The 17,933-nt window shown below is 38.4% G+C and overlaps 2 protein-coding genes across 3 annotated transcripts; one reads left to right on the top strand and one right to left on the bottom strand.

Annotated features, from left to right (window-relative positions):
• The first annotated feature begins 4,723 nt into the window (after positions 1-4,723).
• Positions 4,724-7,286, top strand: LOC145554794 (claudin-7-B-like). 2 transcript variants are annotated; one of them, XM_081615280.1, is made up of 4 exons: positions 4,726-5,246; positions 6,633-6,797; positions 6,879-6,963; positions 7,048-7,286. In XM_081615280.1, the coding sequence occupies exons 1-4, from the start codon at positions 5,024-5,026 to the stop codon at positions 7,205-7,207; spliced, it is 633 nt and encodes a 210-aa protein (XP_081471406.1). In that variant the 5' UTR covers positions 4,726-5,023; the 3' UTR covers positions 7,208-7,286. The 2 variants fall into 2 exon arrangements, with proteins under 2 accessions (XP_081471405.1, XP_081471406.1); XM_081615279.1 differs by having other exon boundaries at positions 4,724-5,246; positions 6,633-6,963.
• Positions 7,287-11,335: 4,049 nt separating this feature from the next.
• On the bottom strand, positions 11,336-16,808 carry npm1a (nucleophosmin 1a). Its single transcript, XM_008427803.3, has 11 exons — positions 16,636-16,808; positions 15,442-15,521; positions 14,428-14,547; positions 14,245-14,338; positions 14,030-14,142; positions 13,890-13,945; positions 13,159-13,216; positions 12,964-13,059; positions 12,755-12,862; positions 12,589-12,663; positions 11,336-12,294 (listed from the first exon to the last, which is right to left on the bottom strand). The coding sequence occupies exons 1-11, from the start codon at positions 16,682-16,684 to the stop codon at positions 12,244-12,246; spliced, it is 900 nt and encodes a 299-aa protein (XP_008426025.2). The 5' UTR covers positions 16,685-16,808; the 3' UTR covers positions 11,336-12,243.
• Between the last annotated feature and the right edge of the window lie 1,125 nt (positions 16,809-17,933).

Here is a 17,933-nt window from a genome sequence, read left to right as displayed (position 1 = left end):
TGGCGCCATCATTTCCCATTTGCATGACGTAAATTCAATCGGCAAAATGGAGGACTCTTCTGCGCCCGCTTTATGAAAGCATACTAACGACGGCTTGGTCATTTCAGCTCAGGGAACTTGTTGGATAAATTGCAATGGGATTTTAAGTTATTCTGTTTTGTTCAAAGCAAACTGCGTTTACAAGCATGAGCATACCAGCATTATCTTTTTTTTGGGGGGGGTGGGAGAGGGGAATAAAGCCTTTGCACTACTTCTGTGAGGCGGGACAGTGCTAGGAAATCATTAAACATCTAAACCTAAATATGTGGTTGTAATAGACATGCTGTAGGCTGAAGTGTATACATCATATATTCCAATTAAAACAAATTATTACCAACTCACCATATCATAAAATATACTCATAGAATACTAAAATTAATAATTATAATAAAAAAACACATGTCATTACAGACCCACCCTTTAACTATGGTGGTCAGATAAGTAGTCACAAGTTGCAGAAGCGATTAGAAAAGGAGGGTATAGAATTATTTCTGCATCGTTTGTTTGGGACTTTTTTTGGGATTATTTAGGATTAATGAGCTCACATCTATCTCATCTACCGAGCAGCCGCGGCTCTTTTCAAAGAATTGTTTGAGCAGAAAGTATAAGACGGATGAACGGCTCCATTTACATCTGTGTTTTGCGGCACGCCAGTCGATTAGACGCTAGTCGCTCGGTGACAACGATGGCAAATCGATGTTTGACAGGCAGGATAATTATGCTTCAAGTCTTTCCGCAGAACGAGCTGAAATTGAGCCGCATGTGATGTGACAGATTATCGCGAGCTCTTGGGCTGTTGCCGCTTTTACATCGACTTCCCCCTTTTGAGACGTGACCTCAGTCGGGGTCAGACAGCCGCTCTTTTTCCTCGTCTGATCCTCCTTATGTACTTCGCTGTGCCATCTATAATCTCGTGGAAGCGTGACTCGTGCATTTGTATGAGATTATTCGCAGTAAACCCACACAGAGCGAAGCGGTCCACGGGCGGACTGAATGGAGCTTTATGTTTCCTAATGCAGCAAATAAGGATTACAGTGTTAAACCAAATATAGTTGCCTGGAAAGCTGGGGGAACCAATTACTCTCAGAGTGTTTATGCTTTTTTCTTTTTTTTTTTTTTATAGGAACCTATATGCTAAATTTGACTTGACGAAAACAAATCGCATCCTTGTGTTAATTATGTTTTGCACCAGAAGCCATTAATCTTCTGTCTACTCCTGCATCAATCGCAGATCATCAATGTTTGCAGGTACTAAATACCAAAACTATGAACAAGTGTCAGCGCTTGTGATGATGAAAAGGCTAAAACAAAAGTGACTAAAGCTGGGATGGAGCTCTGGTGTCTAATTCTTTCCTCGAAGTGTCAAAAAGGAATCCAGAAGTGAAAGTTTGTCTGAGAAAGTAGCAGTCTTTGAATATAGCCTAGCTCTTTATGAAAGGAAACACATAACACATTATGTCTGAATATCTGAAAGTTATCAGTCAAGGACAAAAAATAAAAAAGTAAATAAATATAAGTCACACTTAACAATGTGAGCCCTCTTTAATCTCTCTCATATGCTCCCTTCCTTTCCACGTAACTCCACAGTTGTTTCATAGTACTGAGATAACCATGGAAGAAGTTTACTTATTTTCTGTTGAATTATTTTGGTATTTAAAAAAAAACGAAAAAAAAAAACCAAACTAAACAATAATAATACATTTCCAGCTCCCTTCTGGAGACAATGCAGATCAAAGAAAAGTCGTTTTGAACTTGTCACTTTATAAACACTCTTTCTAGAACAAAATTAAAGAACATAAACCGAGTAACTTGGTCTGTATGGCTTTTAAAATACCCATGGTCTCCTGTAGGTGGCAGTATTGTACCTCAGAGTTGTCCCTATTTAGCCGTTCTTCCCTAACATGCTCTGTAGTTTGATGATACAAAATGTACATTGAGATTAAAGGATTACATTACAAGGTAAGATTACAGCACTGTCAGATTGTGAGGTTTAATCCAAAGCAAAGTGAAAGTCTTAAAAAGTAATTAACTGCTAATTGTACACCTCAACATGTCAAAGCCAACAATTTCAAACGGGTTAAGGCTTATAATGAACTTTTACAAAAATGTACCCCGGATTCAGCGTCACCAAAAATGATCAAACATTTAAAAAAAAGAATCCCTGTCACAAAGGAGCAACTGATCCTTTAGAGGGTGAGTCACTTTCAGAGTAAGTTACACACTAGGTCACAACTTTATTCAAATGTGCTCCGCTTGGTATTGTCGAAACGGTTGGAGAGAACAGAGACAGCTGATCCGGAAACACGCCCCAGACAGGAACAAGCATATTTAAATTGTTCCATTCCTTGTCGTCTCTCTCGCCTGAGATGACTCACGTGACAACACGAGAAACCGGCGGCAAGGAGAAAACATTTACTACATACTCCGTGTGTCTGTGCTGCGTGATGACTCAGAGAGCGGCTTCAGTATCAGCCTAAAAAAACCAACAACAACAACTGGGGTGTTATGGAAGCTGAAACCCAGCATTTTTCTTGCAAAGAATGTGGAACAACAAAAAAAAAAAAAAAAAAGAAAGAAAGAAAGAATTTGACAAGTCCATGCATGCTGTCGTTGCTAGTGCTCAGAACTGGAGAGTGGAAGGCATGTTCTGTGTTTTCCAAAAACTGATTGGTTAAAAGCGGGACCCCGATGAAACCAGTTCGACCAGTGAACTAACTGAATCAGCCTCCATTGTGACTTAGACGTCTCTGTTCCCACACCAGAGACAGAAGGAAATGTTTTTACCATGTATATCTCCTCAAACTATTCTAGCCATTTCAGATGGATGCTTGTTCTGACATAAGGGAAATTATGTTAGAACTGCTGAATGAAAAAACAACAACAACACAACACACGTAGCAAAATAGCAATTATTACTGAGGATTTTGGATTGCAACAGATAACATTTGAGCAAGTGTTAAGTATGAACTGAACTTGTTTTAAGGCTCAGTCGGGATAAAATGACATATGATTGTTGACGATTTTAATATTGTGTCATTTGATGACAGAAGATCTAACCAGGTCATAAAAAAAAGGTTTCAGTTTACAACACTGATTAAACAGTTTCAGATCAACAGCATCTGTTGATATCAAAGAGAAATAGGTCTTCGCGGAAAGACATGATAATAAAAAAATAATAAGTCCTGAAAACATAAAAAGAATTCAGCTTAGGGTTTAAATGTGGATTTAATTACAACACCCTTTTTACTTAACAGCCAATACACTAGAAAACCTATGTTGAATGCATCAGCCTACAAGCAATTAACAAATCATGTACACTCAAAAATGACGCATTTCTAACCCGAGACGATACTAAGATCTTGATATTTCCACTTATGAGTTACTTAGCCTCAAAATTTCCGATATTTCTGGTAATTTACGAGAAATATCTGAAAAGTGTGGCATGCATAAGTATTCAACTCCCTCCTCCCTTGACAGGACATCATGATGCACTCCTGCCTTGAAAAGCTTATTTCCTGTCCTGGTTTTTCATTTTAGAGGGATATGTCTTAGGTTTTCAATTGGGTCAACCTCTTTTGATTCTCATATAATGGATTTAATGAAGAAAGATTGTTTAAAGCTTTGAATATTGCTTTAATACATGACATTTGCTTTAAACTTCTCCACAGCTGACTAGAACATTTTCGAAATGTTTCAACAATGATTCACAGAGAGGAGTTCTCTTTTGTCCTCTCTTCTTCTTCTTCTTCTGTATTTAATGATGCAGCACTGAGAAGTCTCAAAAAAGGGAAATGACAATTGCTCATAATAAAAAAACTGTTCCAACATACAAATGATCAGTGATCGGCAGATCAGGAACATATAACTAGGCCAAGCTGAAATCCAGAGCTTAAGACATATTTTCCTTAGTTTTCCTTTGGAAATGTGACAATTTATATCAGCAGCAATGTTAGGGTTAATTTAAATTAGCTGCATTACTACATTTGATGTCCTTCTGGGTTAGAACACCAGCTGAGTTTCAATCCTGGAGTTTAAATAAACTAAAATTGTAAACACAAATTAAAAAAACCTTTCTGGAGTTTCTTTTAGCCAATAACAGCTTTCATGTAAATGTATTAGTCATTTATTTAAACACGTGCATAAATCCACGTAAATGAGTCACTCAAGTTGAATTCATAGCCACACATTTGACTCTATCACAACTATAAAAAGAAACCTTGCTATTGCATAATATCGCGGTTGAAAGATCTGCATCTAGTACTTGTTTACCATCAGGCTTCCGGTTTCACCTGGGGAACGTGAGCTAATTGCAAAGTGTGTTCACGTTAAGTTTTATCTTAAAGTGAACCTGACGTAATTTAACTGAATGATAGCACATAAAGACTCGTTTTTGTTTTGTATCATTAGAAAGAATGCACTGAGCAAAATCATTTTAATTTAGAAAGGTATCGAAAGTGTGAGACGAAATGTTGAAGTTTTATTTGCCTGTTTTTACTAGAGGTTTTCTGCTCCAAAACCATATCAAACCAGGTCTAGTATCAGTATTACTCCCCTGTGTCCTACCAGGAAACGCTTACATCACGAAACTTCAGGTGTTCTTTCTTACGCCGATGAGTCGAAACTGCGTGCGCGTCCCCGCCCACCTGCCCAAGAAACCGCCTAAAAAAGCTCGCTCCCGCTGTCCTCTTCCTAGTTAAGGTGCGGCATAAGAACAGGTGCGCGAGCATTTACCGAGAGAGTTTTTAAGCCGACATATCGCTTCTGTGTGCTACTCTTTCATTTGCAGAAAGCGAAGGACCTTTTTTTTAATATATAGCCTATATATATATTTTTTAAAAGGGACATAACTTTGTAAGAAGCAAGTAGAGTTTTGTTTTGCTTGTTGGATTTTTAAAGAAACAGGACTTTTCGCAGCAGGTGGACGTCTTTGGCTTTTTGTTGCTGTTGAACCCCAACTTAGGAGAAGGAAAACAAAATCGTCGAAATGGCAAACAAGGGTCTTCAGATTCTGGGCTTCGCTCTGGCTCTCCTGGGCGTGATTGGATTGATAGTCGGCACCATTTTGCCACAGTGGAAGATGTCAGCCTTTGTTGGCTCAAACATCATCACGGCGGTATCTATGTACGAAGGACTGTGGATGTCCTGCGCGTTTCAGAGCACGGGCCAGATCCAGTGCAAAGTGTACGACTCCATGCTGCAGCTCAACAGTAAGTAACAGTAATTACACTTTGTGTGTGTGTGTGTGTTCTTTTTAAATATATATGAAATAATAAACGGTGGTCAGTATGTAACGATGAGTTTTGACGGCGTTAACCTAAAAAAAATAAATGAATGACCCCTCCCCCACTACTAGTTCTACATAGGCTTCGTGAAAGGTCACCTAGACATTTTATTTAAGGAGAAAAATGACGTGACAAACAATTCACCTGTTATCATTTTATTCCCGCTGCGTCATGTCGGTTGCTACTTGACTGTTGGCGTCTGTGTCCTTGACAAACAGGTTCCTCTTTTGAATAAGTTCCTAGTTTCTCTTTAATTGACATTGCATGTTTTTTGTTGTTGTTTGTTTTTAACCCAACGGGGACCTCGCCCACTCGGGAGGGAAACTGCTTAAAACCGTTGCTAGAAATTCAAATATTTAATACTTTTTGCGTTTTCCACCTAAAAAGAGAGCTGGGAATCTACACAACGGCCTTGGCCGTGTTTCTCCTTAAGGGCATCATTGTCCTGTAAATCCCTCCCTCTTTGCGGTAATCTTTTTTAATGTTTCTTTACACAGCAGATGTAGTTAAAGGTTAAACACCTGGGTAAGCCATTGTTTAGTCAACAGACATTGTAGAGCAGCACCTGAAGGAAGTTCATAGCAGTGGGGAAGTCATGTATTTAAAACCGCCTGAATAAAGTTTAGTTTTGTTATTTGTCAAAGACGGATACAGTAAGTTTAAGAGATTTGACGTGGACTACTTTTAGATGTGTTGTGAAGTTTGTTTTAACCTCTTTTAGCTGACTGAGTAAATGGCAGGTGCTACTTCCTCCCCATCCTGCCCCCCCCCTCTTTAAAAAAAAAAAAAAAAAAAAAAAAGATCAAACCTATCAACGAACTCTGGTGCCATATCATATCTTTAAGTGTGAAAGCCAATTACATTTATAAGACTGATTCCAAGAGACTGGGAAAAGAAATGGTGGCTCTGAACACTGGCAGCTGAAGTTTCTCGGAAAAGCGGGCTGTGAGTTGCTAGAACTGGGAGTGTCCTCCATAACAGAGAAATCTGAAACCCGGTCAGACCTGTTTTAGTACACCTACACATTCTACCACCCCACCCCCACACCATTTCCTGAGTTTCTGGCTGAAGCCAGTTTCTAGATTGGCAAGAGATGGCAACTGTTCTGTCCCAAATGCGTTTGTTTATAACACCTTTTCCCCAAAAGGGGGGGGGAAAGGTGACCAATATCATCTCACTGAAGCAATTTTATCTATTTTTTATTTTTTTTTGTCTCGTTTGCTCCACACCTGTAATGACGTGTCCTCCTGTTAATAAGTGTTGGGTTTGACGATAACTGATGGAATAACGGACTTTTGTTCTCTTAACCAGGTGCCCTTCAAGCAACCCGTGCCCTCATGGTCGTGAGCATAATTGTGGTCGTAGCTGGGATGGGGGCAGCTTGTATGGGGATGAAATGCACCAACTGCGGAGGCGACGACCAGGTGAAGAAGGCCAAGATTGCTATGACTGGTGGCATTATTATCTTGCTTGGAGGTAAGAAGCAAGACCCTAAACTCAAACCAGGATCCTTCAAAACTAGCGGAAACGCATCAAATAATGCATGTCCTCCCACAGCGTTGTGTGCCATCGTGGCCTGCTCTTGGTACGCCAACGACATCGTCAGAGCCTTCTACGACCCCTTCACTCCTGTCAACACAAGGTGAGTTTCTCTGGATTTTTGGTTGCGCTCACTTCTGTACGTGCGGAAGAAGGTTTTACATTTGTGTCACTCTGCTCTCCGAAGGTACGAGTTCGGGTCTGCCATCTTCATCGCCTGGGCTGGATCTTTTCTGGCTATAATTGGCGGTGCCATGCTGGCGGCGTCCTGCCCAAGAGAAAAGCGTTCTTCGCCCAGCTATCCCATGTCCAGCAGGCCCCCCAGCAACAAGCAGGACTACGTTTGAACAGGATAGGAATTGGTTATTGTTTGAAAGAACATTTTAATATTCACCCTGAATCCATCTGGAGAAATGTATTAAAAAGGATCCATGGAGTACTGACTATTTTATATCACCTCTTTAGTTTTTTTGCAGGATTACCATTGATGTTACTGTAATATTTTACCAAATGCTTTAGAAGGTTTTATTTTATTTTTTAAATACCAGCTGTTTACTTCAGAACACAGCGGTCCCGCCCTGTCTGAAACTGAAGTCTGTGCTTTATGTGTACTGTCTATGTAGCTCACAGCTGTAAAGCACTAAGTTAATTATGGAGAACCTTGATGTAGGAAACGCTTTTTATGCGACGTTCGTTTGAATGGACAGTCTTGGGTAACATCATTTGTTTTTCTGTAAGGTTTTTTTTTTAAGATTTTTTTTTATGCATTAGTAATGACACCATGACTTGTACTCAGATTGCCAATTTCGTAACTTGATACTCTAACAGTTTAAGATCTACTTGTGTGAATGAGCTTTGCTTGTATTGGCTATTTTTTTTTATCTTAAGTTTTTATGTTGTAAATAAAGTGAAAGATCTAATTTCTTGATGCTAAAGTGCTTAATATATTCAGACTTTATGTAATCATGAGATGGAAAGACAGTCTCTGCCAAGAAGTAAGGCGTTCATGAAGTAAAACTGGTGATTTTTTTTTTTTTTTTTTCCTTTTTGTCTGCATATTTGCTCTATGCTTAAAAGCATACTTGCATAACATATAAGGCTGGTGCCGGTCACACTGATAACGGGTCAACACCTCTTAGGGAGGCTGCAGAATGCATACTGCATTCTTTACTTCACTTAAACTTTGAACTGTGCTGAGTGGAGCCCAGCACTGGATGGTGATTAACTCTCTGTTCCAAAGTGAGTTTGCATTATACACTGCATCATTGCGCATTAAATTATTTTTTTGATAACCTCATATTTAAGATTGACTGGTTAGAATGTGGAATAACAATTTCAGTCTTGTGCAGACTAAATCAAACAAAAGAAACAAGTGACATTGTCGCTCTGTGGGAGAAATTGCTTTGTACCAAGAAAGTACAAAGCAATTTGTACTTTCCTTGGTACAAAGAAAGTACAAGTTGAAGCATATAGCTTTACACTTAAGAACAAATTTACAGTGGGCACACTGATCCAATGAAATGTCCTGATAAGAATTTCACATATGTATATACTATATACGCATGAAGGCCAATTATAAGCGGGAAAAACCTGCGAATATCTCATTTGAAATGAGGAAATTACCAAAACACCAATTTAAACGAGCCATCAGTTTAAATCGCACTATAAAAACGGCTGGGAGGAGGAACCTATGGTTATGCTTGGTTGTGCACCCAGGATGCAGCAGTCTGGATATTAACCTCTCAGGCTCAGCAACAACTTCTTGCATTAGCAGTTTTTCTTTTAAGCCACAATTTTGTCTCTCATTAGCTGCACTTGGTCAAATTGTCATCATAGGACAGTGTTGGGTTTTCTGAGGAAACATATTCCCTTGAAACGCACCATACCTGCTTTCTAAGCTACAAAGCTCTACTACATACTTTTATTCTGAGGTAGAAAATCGTCTTTTCACTGGCAAACTGCAGCTTGTTAAAATATCTCGTAGCGCCACCGGGCCTTTACTCGGTGGACAAATCCCAATTAAACATGTAGCCCAGTTTATTACATCTGGAAGTAGCTCCATTTGAGATGGACAGTGTAACTGTGTGAACAAACTAATAATCTGACGTATATTTCTAGAAGGTGGGGTGTTCTATTTCAACTCATAACTTGCATTAGTTCATCTTCAGAGTATGTTTTGATTTATTGATCATGTGTTGTCTTGCTCTAGTTCTACCTGCAATCTGTCCTCATTCTGGCTGCCAGACTGATCATTAGTGTCCCATATTGTCATATTATTAAAATAAAGTGGCTTAAACCCTTGGATCAGGCTGCTCCACTTCCTCAAAGGTTCAATATCCAGTCTATCGAACATCATTTGTTACATGAAGAAATAAATATCTTACAGCAACATAAGGGCCAAAGTTGTACCTCCTCCACTGCAATCCCCTTTTCCTTGGAAAAGGAAAAGATATACTTCTGAATCAATTCCTGTCTCAACATGTTTGTGAAAGCTGCTTACACACACACACACCACAGGCAACCAATCAGAGCACTGCAATAGCTGATCATAAATGTATGCTCTCCAAGACTTTACTGCCTTTCTGTAAATATTATACTAACAGCTCAGGCATTTAGAAGAACGGTGCAGTTGAACCAGTGACCTAAATTAAACATCCAATTCCAGTACTTGAATTAGAAAAAACATAAAAATCCTTACAGGTTACATCAAAGCTAACAGTTCTGACTCATTTAGAATACAGATACACACTTTTAATCACCTTAGCAACATAAAGGTAGTATCATTATCACGTTTCCTCATAAAGGGCTTGTTAAATCCAAATTCAATAAAGCCCACCTACAGTTATAACAATCAAACCTCTATCTAGTCATTACTTTGACTCCATAAAACAGTCCATTGGCTGCTTCTTTTGTCAGATGGTCAAACAGACATCTGTAAAAAACTTTATATGATCAAAGGTCAGAAAAACAGCTTTTACATCCTTCTCCCAACACAAGAATGCTTGCTCTAACCCACCCAACTGAGCACAATAAGCTTTAATAAACTTTTTAAAACAAGGCAAAACACAAAAATCAAATAGAGGCCAAACCCGTAACATTTGGTTTAACAAATACTCCTCTTTTTGAATTTAATCAAATTGGTCTCAAACGCATTCTAGTGATTCTTGAGAATAGGGACAAAACAGGTCCTATGGATAAAGCACAACATTTGAATAAAATATACACAAAATATAATGTTTTCAAATATCTGACTAAACTAACCTGGGTCATGTGAGCACAACAATGTATGTTTTCCAGGTATTGAATATTTTTAAATTTTTTATTAGCTGGTGAATGATGCCTGTAAAAGCCCTTGTCCAGGAGCAGAACTCAATACATTACTATAGTTTAAAACAATTAAAGAAATACTAAAATTCTATATTATGACAATTAAGTATAAGTAGTCATATAAATAATTATAAAAGTACCAATAAATTGAATTAAAAATCATTTTAATATATTTTCCAACTGCGTTGAAATTTGTCCCTAGGTTTTGTCAACATCGTCAGACATGAAAAGAATGTAAAAAATTGTGGCATTATTGGGGGGCACCAGAACTTCTGAGGACCCCGTGACCACTTCCTTTCTCTCCCTTTGCTAAGAGGGCTAGTTAGCTCTGGTTAGCTTATGTTATTTCGTTTTTTTCTTCTTTTTATTCCTAAGTTGTTTGTCACAAACATGTGTCAACACCATAACTGACAATTCACAAAACTTTGATTAAATTTTGTGAAATAAAAGCTTAATTTTGGTATAGTGTAAAGAATTAATGGACCTGATGAGCTACAACATGGCCTCCTTCAGAATAACATCATATAAATTGAGGTAGTTTGGCATTTCGTCGACTCCATCAGCTGTCAACTTCATCAGTTTTTGTGACTCTTTCAGTGAAATTGTCAAATCTCACTTAAATGTGCAATTAATTCATTTCAATGTATTTTACATAAATTGTATTATTTCACATGTACCAAGTTTTTCATTTTACTCACTAGTTTGTCACCACCTTCAGTTCTGTCAACTCCATCAGATGGACTTCTTGCTTTAAATTTTTGTTTCTTGAGAAGCATTTGTAAAATGAGTAAATATCACTAATAGGGTATTTTAAAAATCATTTTAGATTTATTTTTGTCAGATGTTTATGACAAAGTTCTGGGTCAGGTCGATTAAAAATATATTTTTTAAAATGTTGCAACTGGGAGCCTGCACCTTAGCATCTTTACATTTCCAAAACATTGTCATATTTGCATACACAAGGTTGAGAAATAAAATATGGGAAAACTAAAACCCATTTGTCCCTATTCTCAAGAATCACTGATTAAATTCTAAATGCCACAGAGAGGAAAGTAGACTGAAGTCAAATTCCTCATGTGTACAACCGCGGTCCATAGTTAATTCAGATTTGTCTTTAGGTAAAAACATGACAAATAACACCAAATATGTTAATTTCGTTTGTTTTAATAAGTTGCTTCAAATAAAAAAAAGGAAAAAGATCAAACACTGCAAGCATCCTGAAACCTGGGAACATTCCTGATTCTAACAAACGGTGAAGAAAGCCATGCCTTGTTTTAATCGATTTTGAGACATGAACCATCAAACCAGAGGTTAAAAAAAAAAAAAAAAGACAAAAGGTAAATGAGATTAAAAAAATAAAACTACAATGGAAACGGAATGGAATGATCTCATTTACCACTCCTACACCTTCATGATCTTACTTTAGTCAAATGAGCACTGAATTTGTACTTTTGAATCATGAGCACACTGGAATTTCAGAGAAAGATTACAAGTCATTTGCAGACTCCCTAAAGCATAAAACATATTTCAACGGTACACAACCTTTGGCCTAAGGGACCAACAAGTTTTAACAACTTGACAAAGTTGAAGTGCATTTTATCCAACTTGTTACTTATGAGAAAAAAAAAAAAAACATTAATTGGACGGTTAAACATGACACGAGTTTTGAATAAGTTGATCATGGTAGCATCAACATTCAGAAAAAAAAAAGATTAAGGTAGATTATTTCAACAGTCATTTAACAAGGTGTGTTTTCCATTTGATGTGATGCTTTTTACACCCAAGAGAACAATTCAATTTGAACCAGATATAAGCAGAAACAAATTTACACACTCGCGTCCCAACAGTCCAGCAACTTTCATTTCCAGTAATCTTTGAACAGGCTTCAGTTTGTCTAAAGGAGAGGGTGAAACTAATGTTTCAGATGTTCACCATATTCAACCTCTACATTCAGGAAGGCAGAGAGATTCCAAGGAAAACTGAGGCACAGACGTAGAGAATATGAGAGGCTATGGGGATGAACAGGTCATAAAATTGGTAAAAACTAGAGAGTCAGCTACTTTTCTTCCTTCAGCGTCTGTCGCCACTTCCACAGATCTGCAACAATCTAAAGAGAAACAAAACAACATACATGTCACACCCAGAGAAACAATCAAACAGCCTCAGGGGAAATGGAGCATCGGAGCTACTTGGATTCAGTTCTACTTATCTAAAATGTTGAAAATTTAAATATGTGGCTATAGTGCCCTCTTGTGGCAAAATAAAAAAACATGAAAAATATGAGAAATTATGAACATTCTTGGGTTGTTTTTGTAATGCTTCTACCAACCAAATAGCTTTAAAAAATCTGAAAACTGATTAGTTTTCATAAATAAAGTGAGAGCAGTTGTGGCCGTTTTACCTGGGGGTCGGTCACTTTGTTGCAGTTCTTCACATAGTTCTCAAACTTGGGCTGCACTTTAGGTAATGTGATACCCTAGAAAAGGCAAATTCTTTGGTCATCACACCAAAATCAATAACGGGCAATAAATTAGGCAGGTTTAGGGAGTATGTGCAAGTACACCAACCTTCTTCATTGCCTCCATCAGCTTGGCTTTCATCTGAGGAAAAGTTAATTCCTGTTTGGGAGTTGCCGGAGTCTTCGGTGACTTCTCTTGTTTTCCCTTGGGGGTCTTCTAAAGTAAACAAAGGTCAACTTAAATTAGCCCTGAGCTTTCAAGAATTCATCAATGCTTTGGTAGACTCCATAAATGTTTCAGGTGAGAAAGCGTCTCACCTGCTTTGGGGCAGGTGTGCTCTGCGTTGAGTTCTTGCCATTCTGAGCCGGGCCTTTTGGTTTGGCCGGAGTTGCTTTGGGTTGGGTTTGTTTGGCCTGTGATGAAGAGATAGTCATAAGAGCGAGCACGCGCACGCACACACACACACACGCACAAATACTTTAAATGCACAAAACCTCTGAATACTTGCTCACCTTTACTGGTGATTCCTCAACTTCACTCTCTTCATCCTCATCCTCATCTTCATCATCCCTTGGGGAAGGGAAGAAAAAATAAAAAAAATTCAGAAAATCTGATTTGTAGGTTTGTAAATCTATATAAATATCAGACTGGCTGAACTTATTTTCCAACAATAAGGTAACAAAACCAGGAAGGTTCTCAAACTGTGGTAGAAAAGCGCCATCTAGTGGTTCTTATTAAAACTTATTTTCACAATCATTTAGAAATGCAGCAATCACATAAGGTTCTTGCATCTGTAACAAGAGGAGGCCTTCATCATTGTTAGTCGATGCCATTTTAGAATTTGTTGCAACCAAACGTGATTTTTTTTTTTTTTTTAAACAAAAACGAGGATGCGTAGAAGGTTACAGAGGTTAACCAGGAAATGGACTGCTGGGGATGTTTAGAGGGCAAAACACATTACTGTATGGAAACGGACTGATTCTGATGGTGGATTTCCCCTTTTAACGCGAGTCATAAAGACAGTACTTTGTTAGCAAAGTATTCTACCCTTAATGCTGGGGAACCTCAGCAGTAAAGCTTCACCTCAGAGCAGCATCCTGCTCTGCTACAGAGGTGCAGTCTGAACTCTTAACCCAGATATAAGTGCCATTTAAAAAATAAATACATTTCTGAATCCAATTCTGAGAATATATCAAATTATTGCATTCTGTATAAAGAAAAAAAAGTAAATCTTGATGCTCACTCATCATCTTCCTCCTCATCGTCCTCGTCATCTCCTGCTTCCATTTTCATTTTTTTCTGCAGAGATCAGATCAGGTTTGGTTCACACAGACGTCTTTCTGCATGGAACCTGGTGAGGTTCGTTAAATGACCGAGACAAACCTGAGTCTTAGCAGCGGCGAATGGGATGGATCTTTTCTTTGACGTTGGAACGGCTTCCTCCTCTTCCTCCTCCTCTTCATCATCTTCATCAAAAGACTGGTCAGCCTCCATCACTTTTTGGGGATAGGGGGAGGATTTTCAGACGTTTAACATGAGCCAGCTGTAATTACTGGAACAATGTCAACATTTGGGCTTATTTGCCAACAAACACTCACTGATGAGGTGCTGTCCACTGAGGTGAACTGGACCTGAACCCGTCTTCAGGCGAAACACTGTTGGGGGTGTGACCGTGAACCCACCAAGACACACCTGAAGAAGAACAACATCAACCAACAGCCATACGCAACATCTAACATCTGGTAAATATAACGTCAGTGACTAAATAGATGTGGACTTACGCTGGGCAGGGTGGACGGCTTGAGTGAAACTAGCACTGCCTTGACCTTCTGACCCTCCGAATCCTGTCCTTCAACCTCCACCAAGTGGAGTTCGTCCTTTGAGCTGGGGTCCACACATGCCTGCAGGAGTAAGAAGAACAGTGGGCAGATTTAAAACCCCTCCAACTTTATTCCCGGAGCCTTTACTGCCACTTTCAGCTCAGATCTTTGCAGAAGCTTTCTGCAGTTTCTGAAATACTACAGACGCCAAACAAAAATGGCAGATAAAGAGTCTGATTGCCGTGTAAGGAGATGGGATTATAAAGTTTCTCAGTGACATGGAAGTACTTCCAAGTTGGCACCGACTGATGGAGTTTGGTTGAAGCCCAGTGCAACACCATTATGCATGGTGAGCTGGTAACGAAACACAGAGGACACTGAGGGTAGGAAAAACGTGTCACCGAGTCGTTTTAAGCCGCTGAATGAAGTTAGACGTGCCATCTGCTACATGTTCTCCCAAATAACATGTTTATGGAAATGCTTAAACCAGCAACATTCAACTCCTGCCCTCGTTTTGAAGTTGGACTCTGATTGAACTGAGGCTAATTTTTTTTTTGTTCATTTCCAGTTTAATCTCACTGTGTTTAATATAGTTTTATGTCCCATTTGCCCAGTCTGGCATTCTGTGACCTTGTAATAATCAATTCAGTTCACTATCCGTTCACTAGCAAAGGAGCCACAGACTGCATGTCTCATTGCCACTGAGCTGCTGTTGCAGAGGAAACGTCTTCTCTAATTTCCCCAAAGTGTGTAAAGTGTTTACAGATATTAATTTGTTTAGAGCCAGCGATTACCGTCCTGAGAAATATTATGACTGAACTAGTATGCAAGTCTGTACTATAGCTGCGCACCAACATTTAATTAGATAGAAGAAATTTACCGTCTCCTAAAAAAATATAAGCATTATGATGTTCTGTGTGTCCGTGTTCTGAATCTTTCCTTTTCTTGCTAATCTGAGGGACTTATTGGACTCACCATCCTCAGATCTAGTTGATGCTCCAACTCATCATCATCAGGATTGAAGACCACCTCCTTGCCAGCTTCCAGAACACACCCTGATAAAAAAAAAAAAAAAAAAACAATAATAATGAAAGAAAGAAAAAACTGGATCAAAAATAAAAGTGAAATGCAGCTTCAGTCTTGCAATTTCCCAAAGAAATGATTTGGGTTTCAAGTGAAGTGTTGAAAATTGACACAGGAGGGCGCTCTGGAGTCCAAAAAAAAACATTACTTGTGAAGATGAAGCACGTGCAAGAAAAAGTCCAAAATGTTGTTCAAAATTATTTTCTGCTGGTTAAAAGGGTATCACCATTACATGCACTTAGCAACCAATACATCAATTACGGGTTATGGTACCCTTTTTGTTGATTTGACACAATTTTAAAACTAACTTTCGCGTTTAAGACACATTCCAAATACAGCGTAATTCACTACCCTGAAACCAGCAGACTAATGAATATATATATAAAAAAAAGTTTGTTTTAAAATTCTTAAAAATCAGAACTTCGTTGAATCAAAATTTGGAACTTGAATTGAGATGTATGATTTAAACAAAGGAATCTAAAATGAGGCCCTGTAGGCTACATAAAATTGGCTCCAGACCAAATTAGAGTAAAGACTATGGAACGGACCGGAGGTGACCAGGTGAAATATCCCGTCTAAATTCAGCGGCTTGTTCAATCTGCGCTGCGGTCAGCGGTGCGCGTGTCTGAAGACACGTTGAGACCGTTTTAACCTTTATTACAGAAAACGCTGTCAATTTAACCTTTAGCTTTAAGCAAGCACGCACGGAAAATGTCGAGTAGGTTTTGAACGAGTGAACCGTTTCGTGAGTTGTAGGCTGAACATAGTTAAAATTTAAAGCAGTTTGCTAAACCACGGGCGCCGCCATATTGACTACAAAAAGCACGTGTGCAGAAAACTGGATCCGAAAGAGCCTCGTTTTTCACCAGGACTCGAACAACTCTTTGTTTTATTACTGTAAAACGTCACCTTCGAAAGGCTTTAATGTTTTAAATATCCCAATCTTTGTCACTAAAGAGACTTAATTTAAATTTCAAAAGAGCGCGTGTGACTTCAACATTGGCCTGAATCTAAGAACTATCTCTTTAATTGTTAAATCAATCGACAACAAAAATACAAACTCTGGGTTTTAAAACCTTATCTCACCATAAAGAAAGGTCTGTGGTGTCATTGGCTCGTCGTTTAGTCCGTTCATTTTCTGGGATAGAGGTAACGTGCTGCCTGCCTTCGTCGCAAATGTAATGTGAGAGGCTTTAACAAACGTGGGTTCTTCGCTTTCTTCCTCTTCTTCTTCTTCTTCGTTGTATGAGAAACAAAACGGCAACACTGCCCCCCAGAGGATAACAGTATTATTAGTTTCTTCTTCGACGCTTTTAAAAACGGGTGGATGGCCTGCTTTATATCAATCTACTGCCCACGACTGGCTTCTCTATACCTTTACACTGCTGTTGCTTTCTAATATACCTTTAAACAACGCATTATAATTTAATTATACTTTTATATTTTTAACACTAATGTGCAGTCTCAAAATATTTTAAACAACAAAGGCAAAAATTATTTTTTTTAAGATAAATTCCATGTACTCAATGAAAATCTGTGTAAATATAGTGGAATTTCATGTGTCACAATCTCCAGGAGATTTTGTATTTATTGTTTTTAATTTTATTTAGACTTGATGTCACTGAAAAGGCTATTTACAACAGAATCACACTAAAACTACATATCAGCAGGAATTCCTTTTGAAACAGAGAAATGATTTTCAACCACTTCAGAGATAAGACGGCATTTCTCATCAATTTCACCAGCTTTATGACCTGTACCTGTACCTATCTACCTATATACAGGCAGCTAAAACTCCGACATCTTTATAATCTGTTCTGTCATTTTTCCACCGTTGATCAGAATTCCTAGAAATGTTTTATTAATTTCCTAGAAATATTGGTTTCCTCTGGTCATAAATGTGACTTGACAAACACCCATTTCTCTGACTCATATTTCCATCTAATGGATGTGTGCTAATCTCCTTAAGTAAGGAAATAAACAGCAACTTGAAAAATCTGGAACTGGAAGAAGGGCACGTGTTTATCTTTCCACCACACACATCAATGAGGGTGTTAAGTGTGGTAATATAATTTCTTACTCTTCCACAACTGGAGCAGCGAGTGGCAAGTCTCCATAACAACCATTTATTTTAAGGCGCTTGCACACATCTTTGCCTGGAGTGTTCAGAACGCTGGAGGAAGCCGTAGCTCAAGCTAAATCAGCTGCTACTTGTGAGTGCACAAATTTGAACATTCAGAGAAAAAATTTCTTATTTCTAAAATGTGTCTGGGCTTTATTTCAGACTCAACCTAGCTACTGTAAATGCAGAGTTCTCTGTGTGATGTTCATCATTTATTCATTTATGCAGTGTGTGTTGCAGAACATTGCATATTCCCTTGTCC

Source organism: Poecilia reticulata, chromosome 14 (genome assembly GCF_904066995.2).
Source record: "Poecilia reticulata chromosome 14, P_reticulata-male-v2, whole genome shotgun sequence".
NCBI classification, from domain to species: Eukaryota; Metazoa; Chordata; class Actinopteri; order Cyprinodontiformes; family Poeciliidae; genus Poecilia; species Poecilia reticulata.
This window is presented reverse-complemented; position numbering and strand designations above follow the sequence as displayed.

Bases quoted from the DNA above. Each gene is read 5' to 3' on its own strand.
- npm1a (XM_008427803.3), bottom strand. From the start codon at position 16,684: ATGAACGGACTAAACGACGAGCCAATGACACCACAGACCTTTCTTTAT. The intron at 14,339-14,427 runs GTAAGTCCACAT...GTTCTTCTTCAG, and splicing joins AGCCGTCCACCCTGCCCAGC to GTGTGTCTTGGTGGGTTCAC. The intron at 12,295-12,588 runs GTAAAACGGCCA...GTTTCTCTTTAG, and splicing joins ACAAAGTGACCGACCCCCAG to ATTGTTGCAGATCTGTGGAA.
- LOC145554794 (XM_081615279.1), top strand. From the start codon at position 5,024: ATGGCAAACAAGGGTCTTCAGATTCTGGGCTTCGCTCTGGCTCTCCTG. The intron at 5,247-6,632 runs GTAAGTAACAGT...TCTCTTAACCAG, and splicing joins CTCCATGCTGCAGCTCAACA to GTGCCCTTCAAGCAACCCGT. The intron at 6,964-7,047 runs GTGAGTTTCTCT...TGCTCTCCGAAG, and splicing joins TTCACTCCTGTCAACACAAG to GTACGAGTTCGGGTCTGCCA.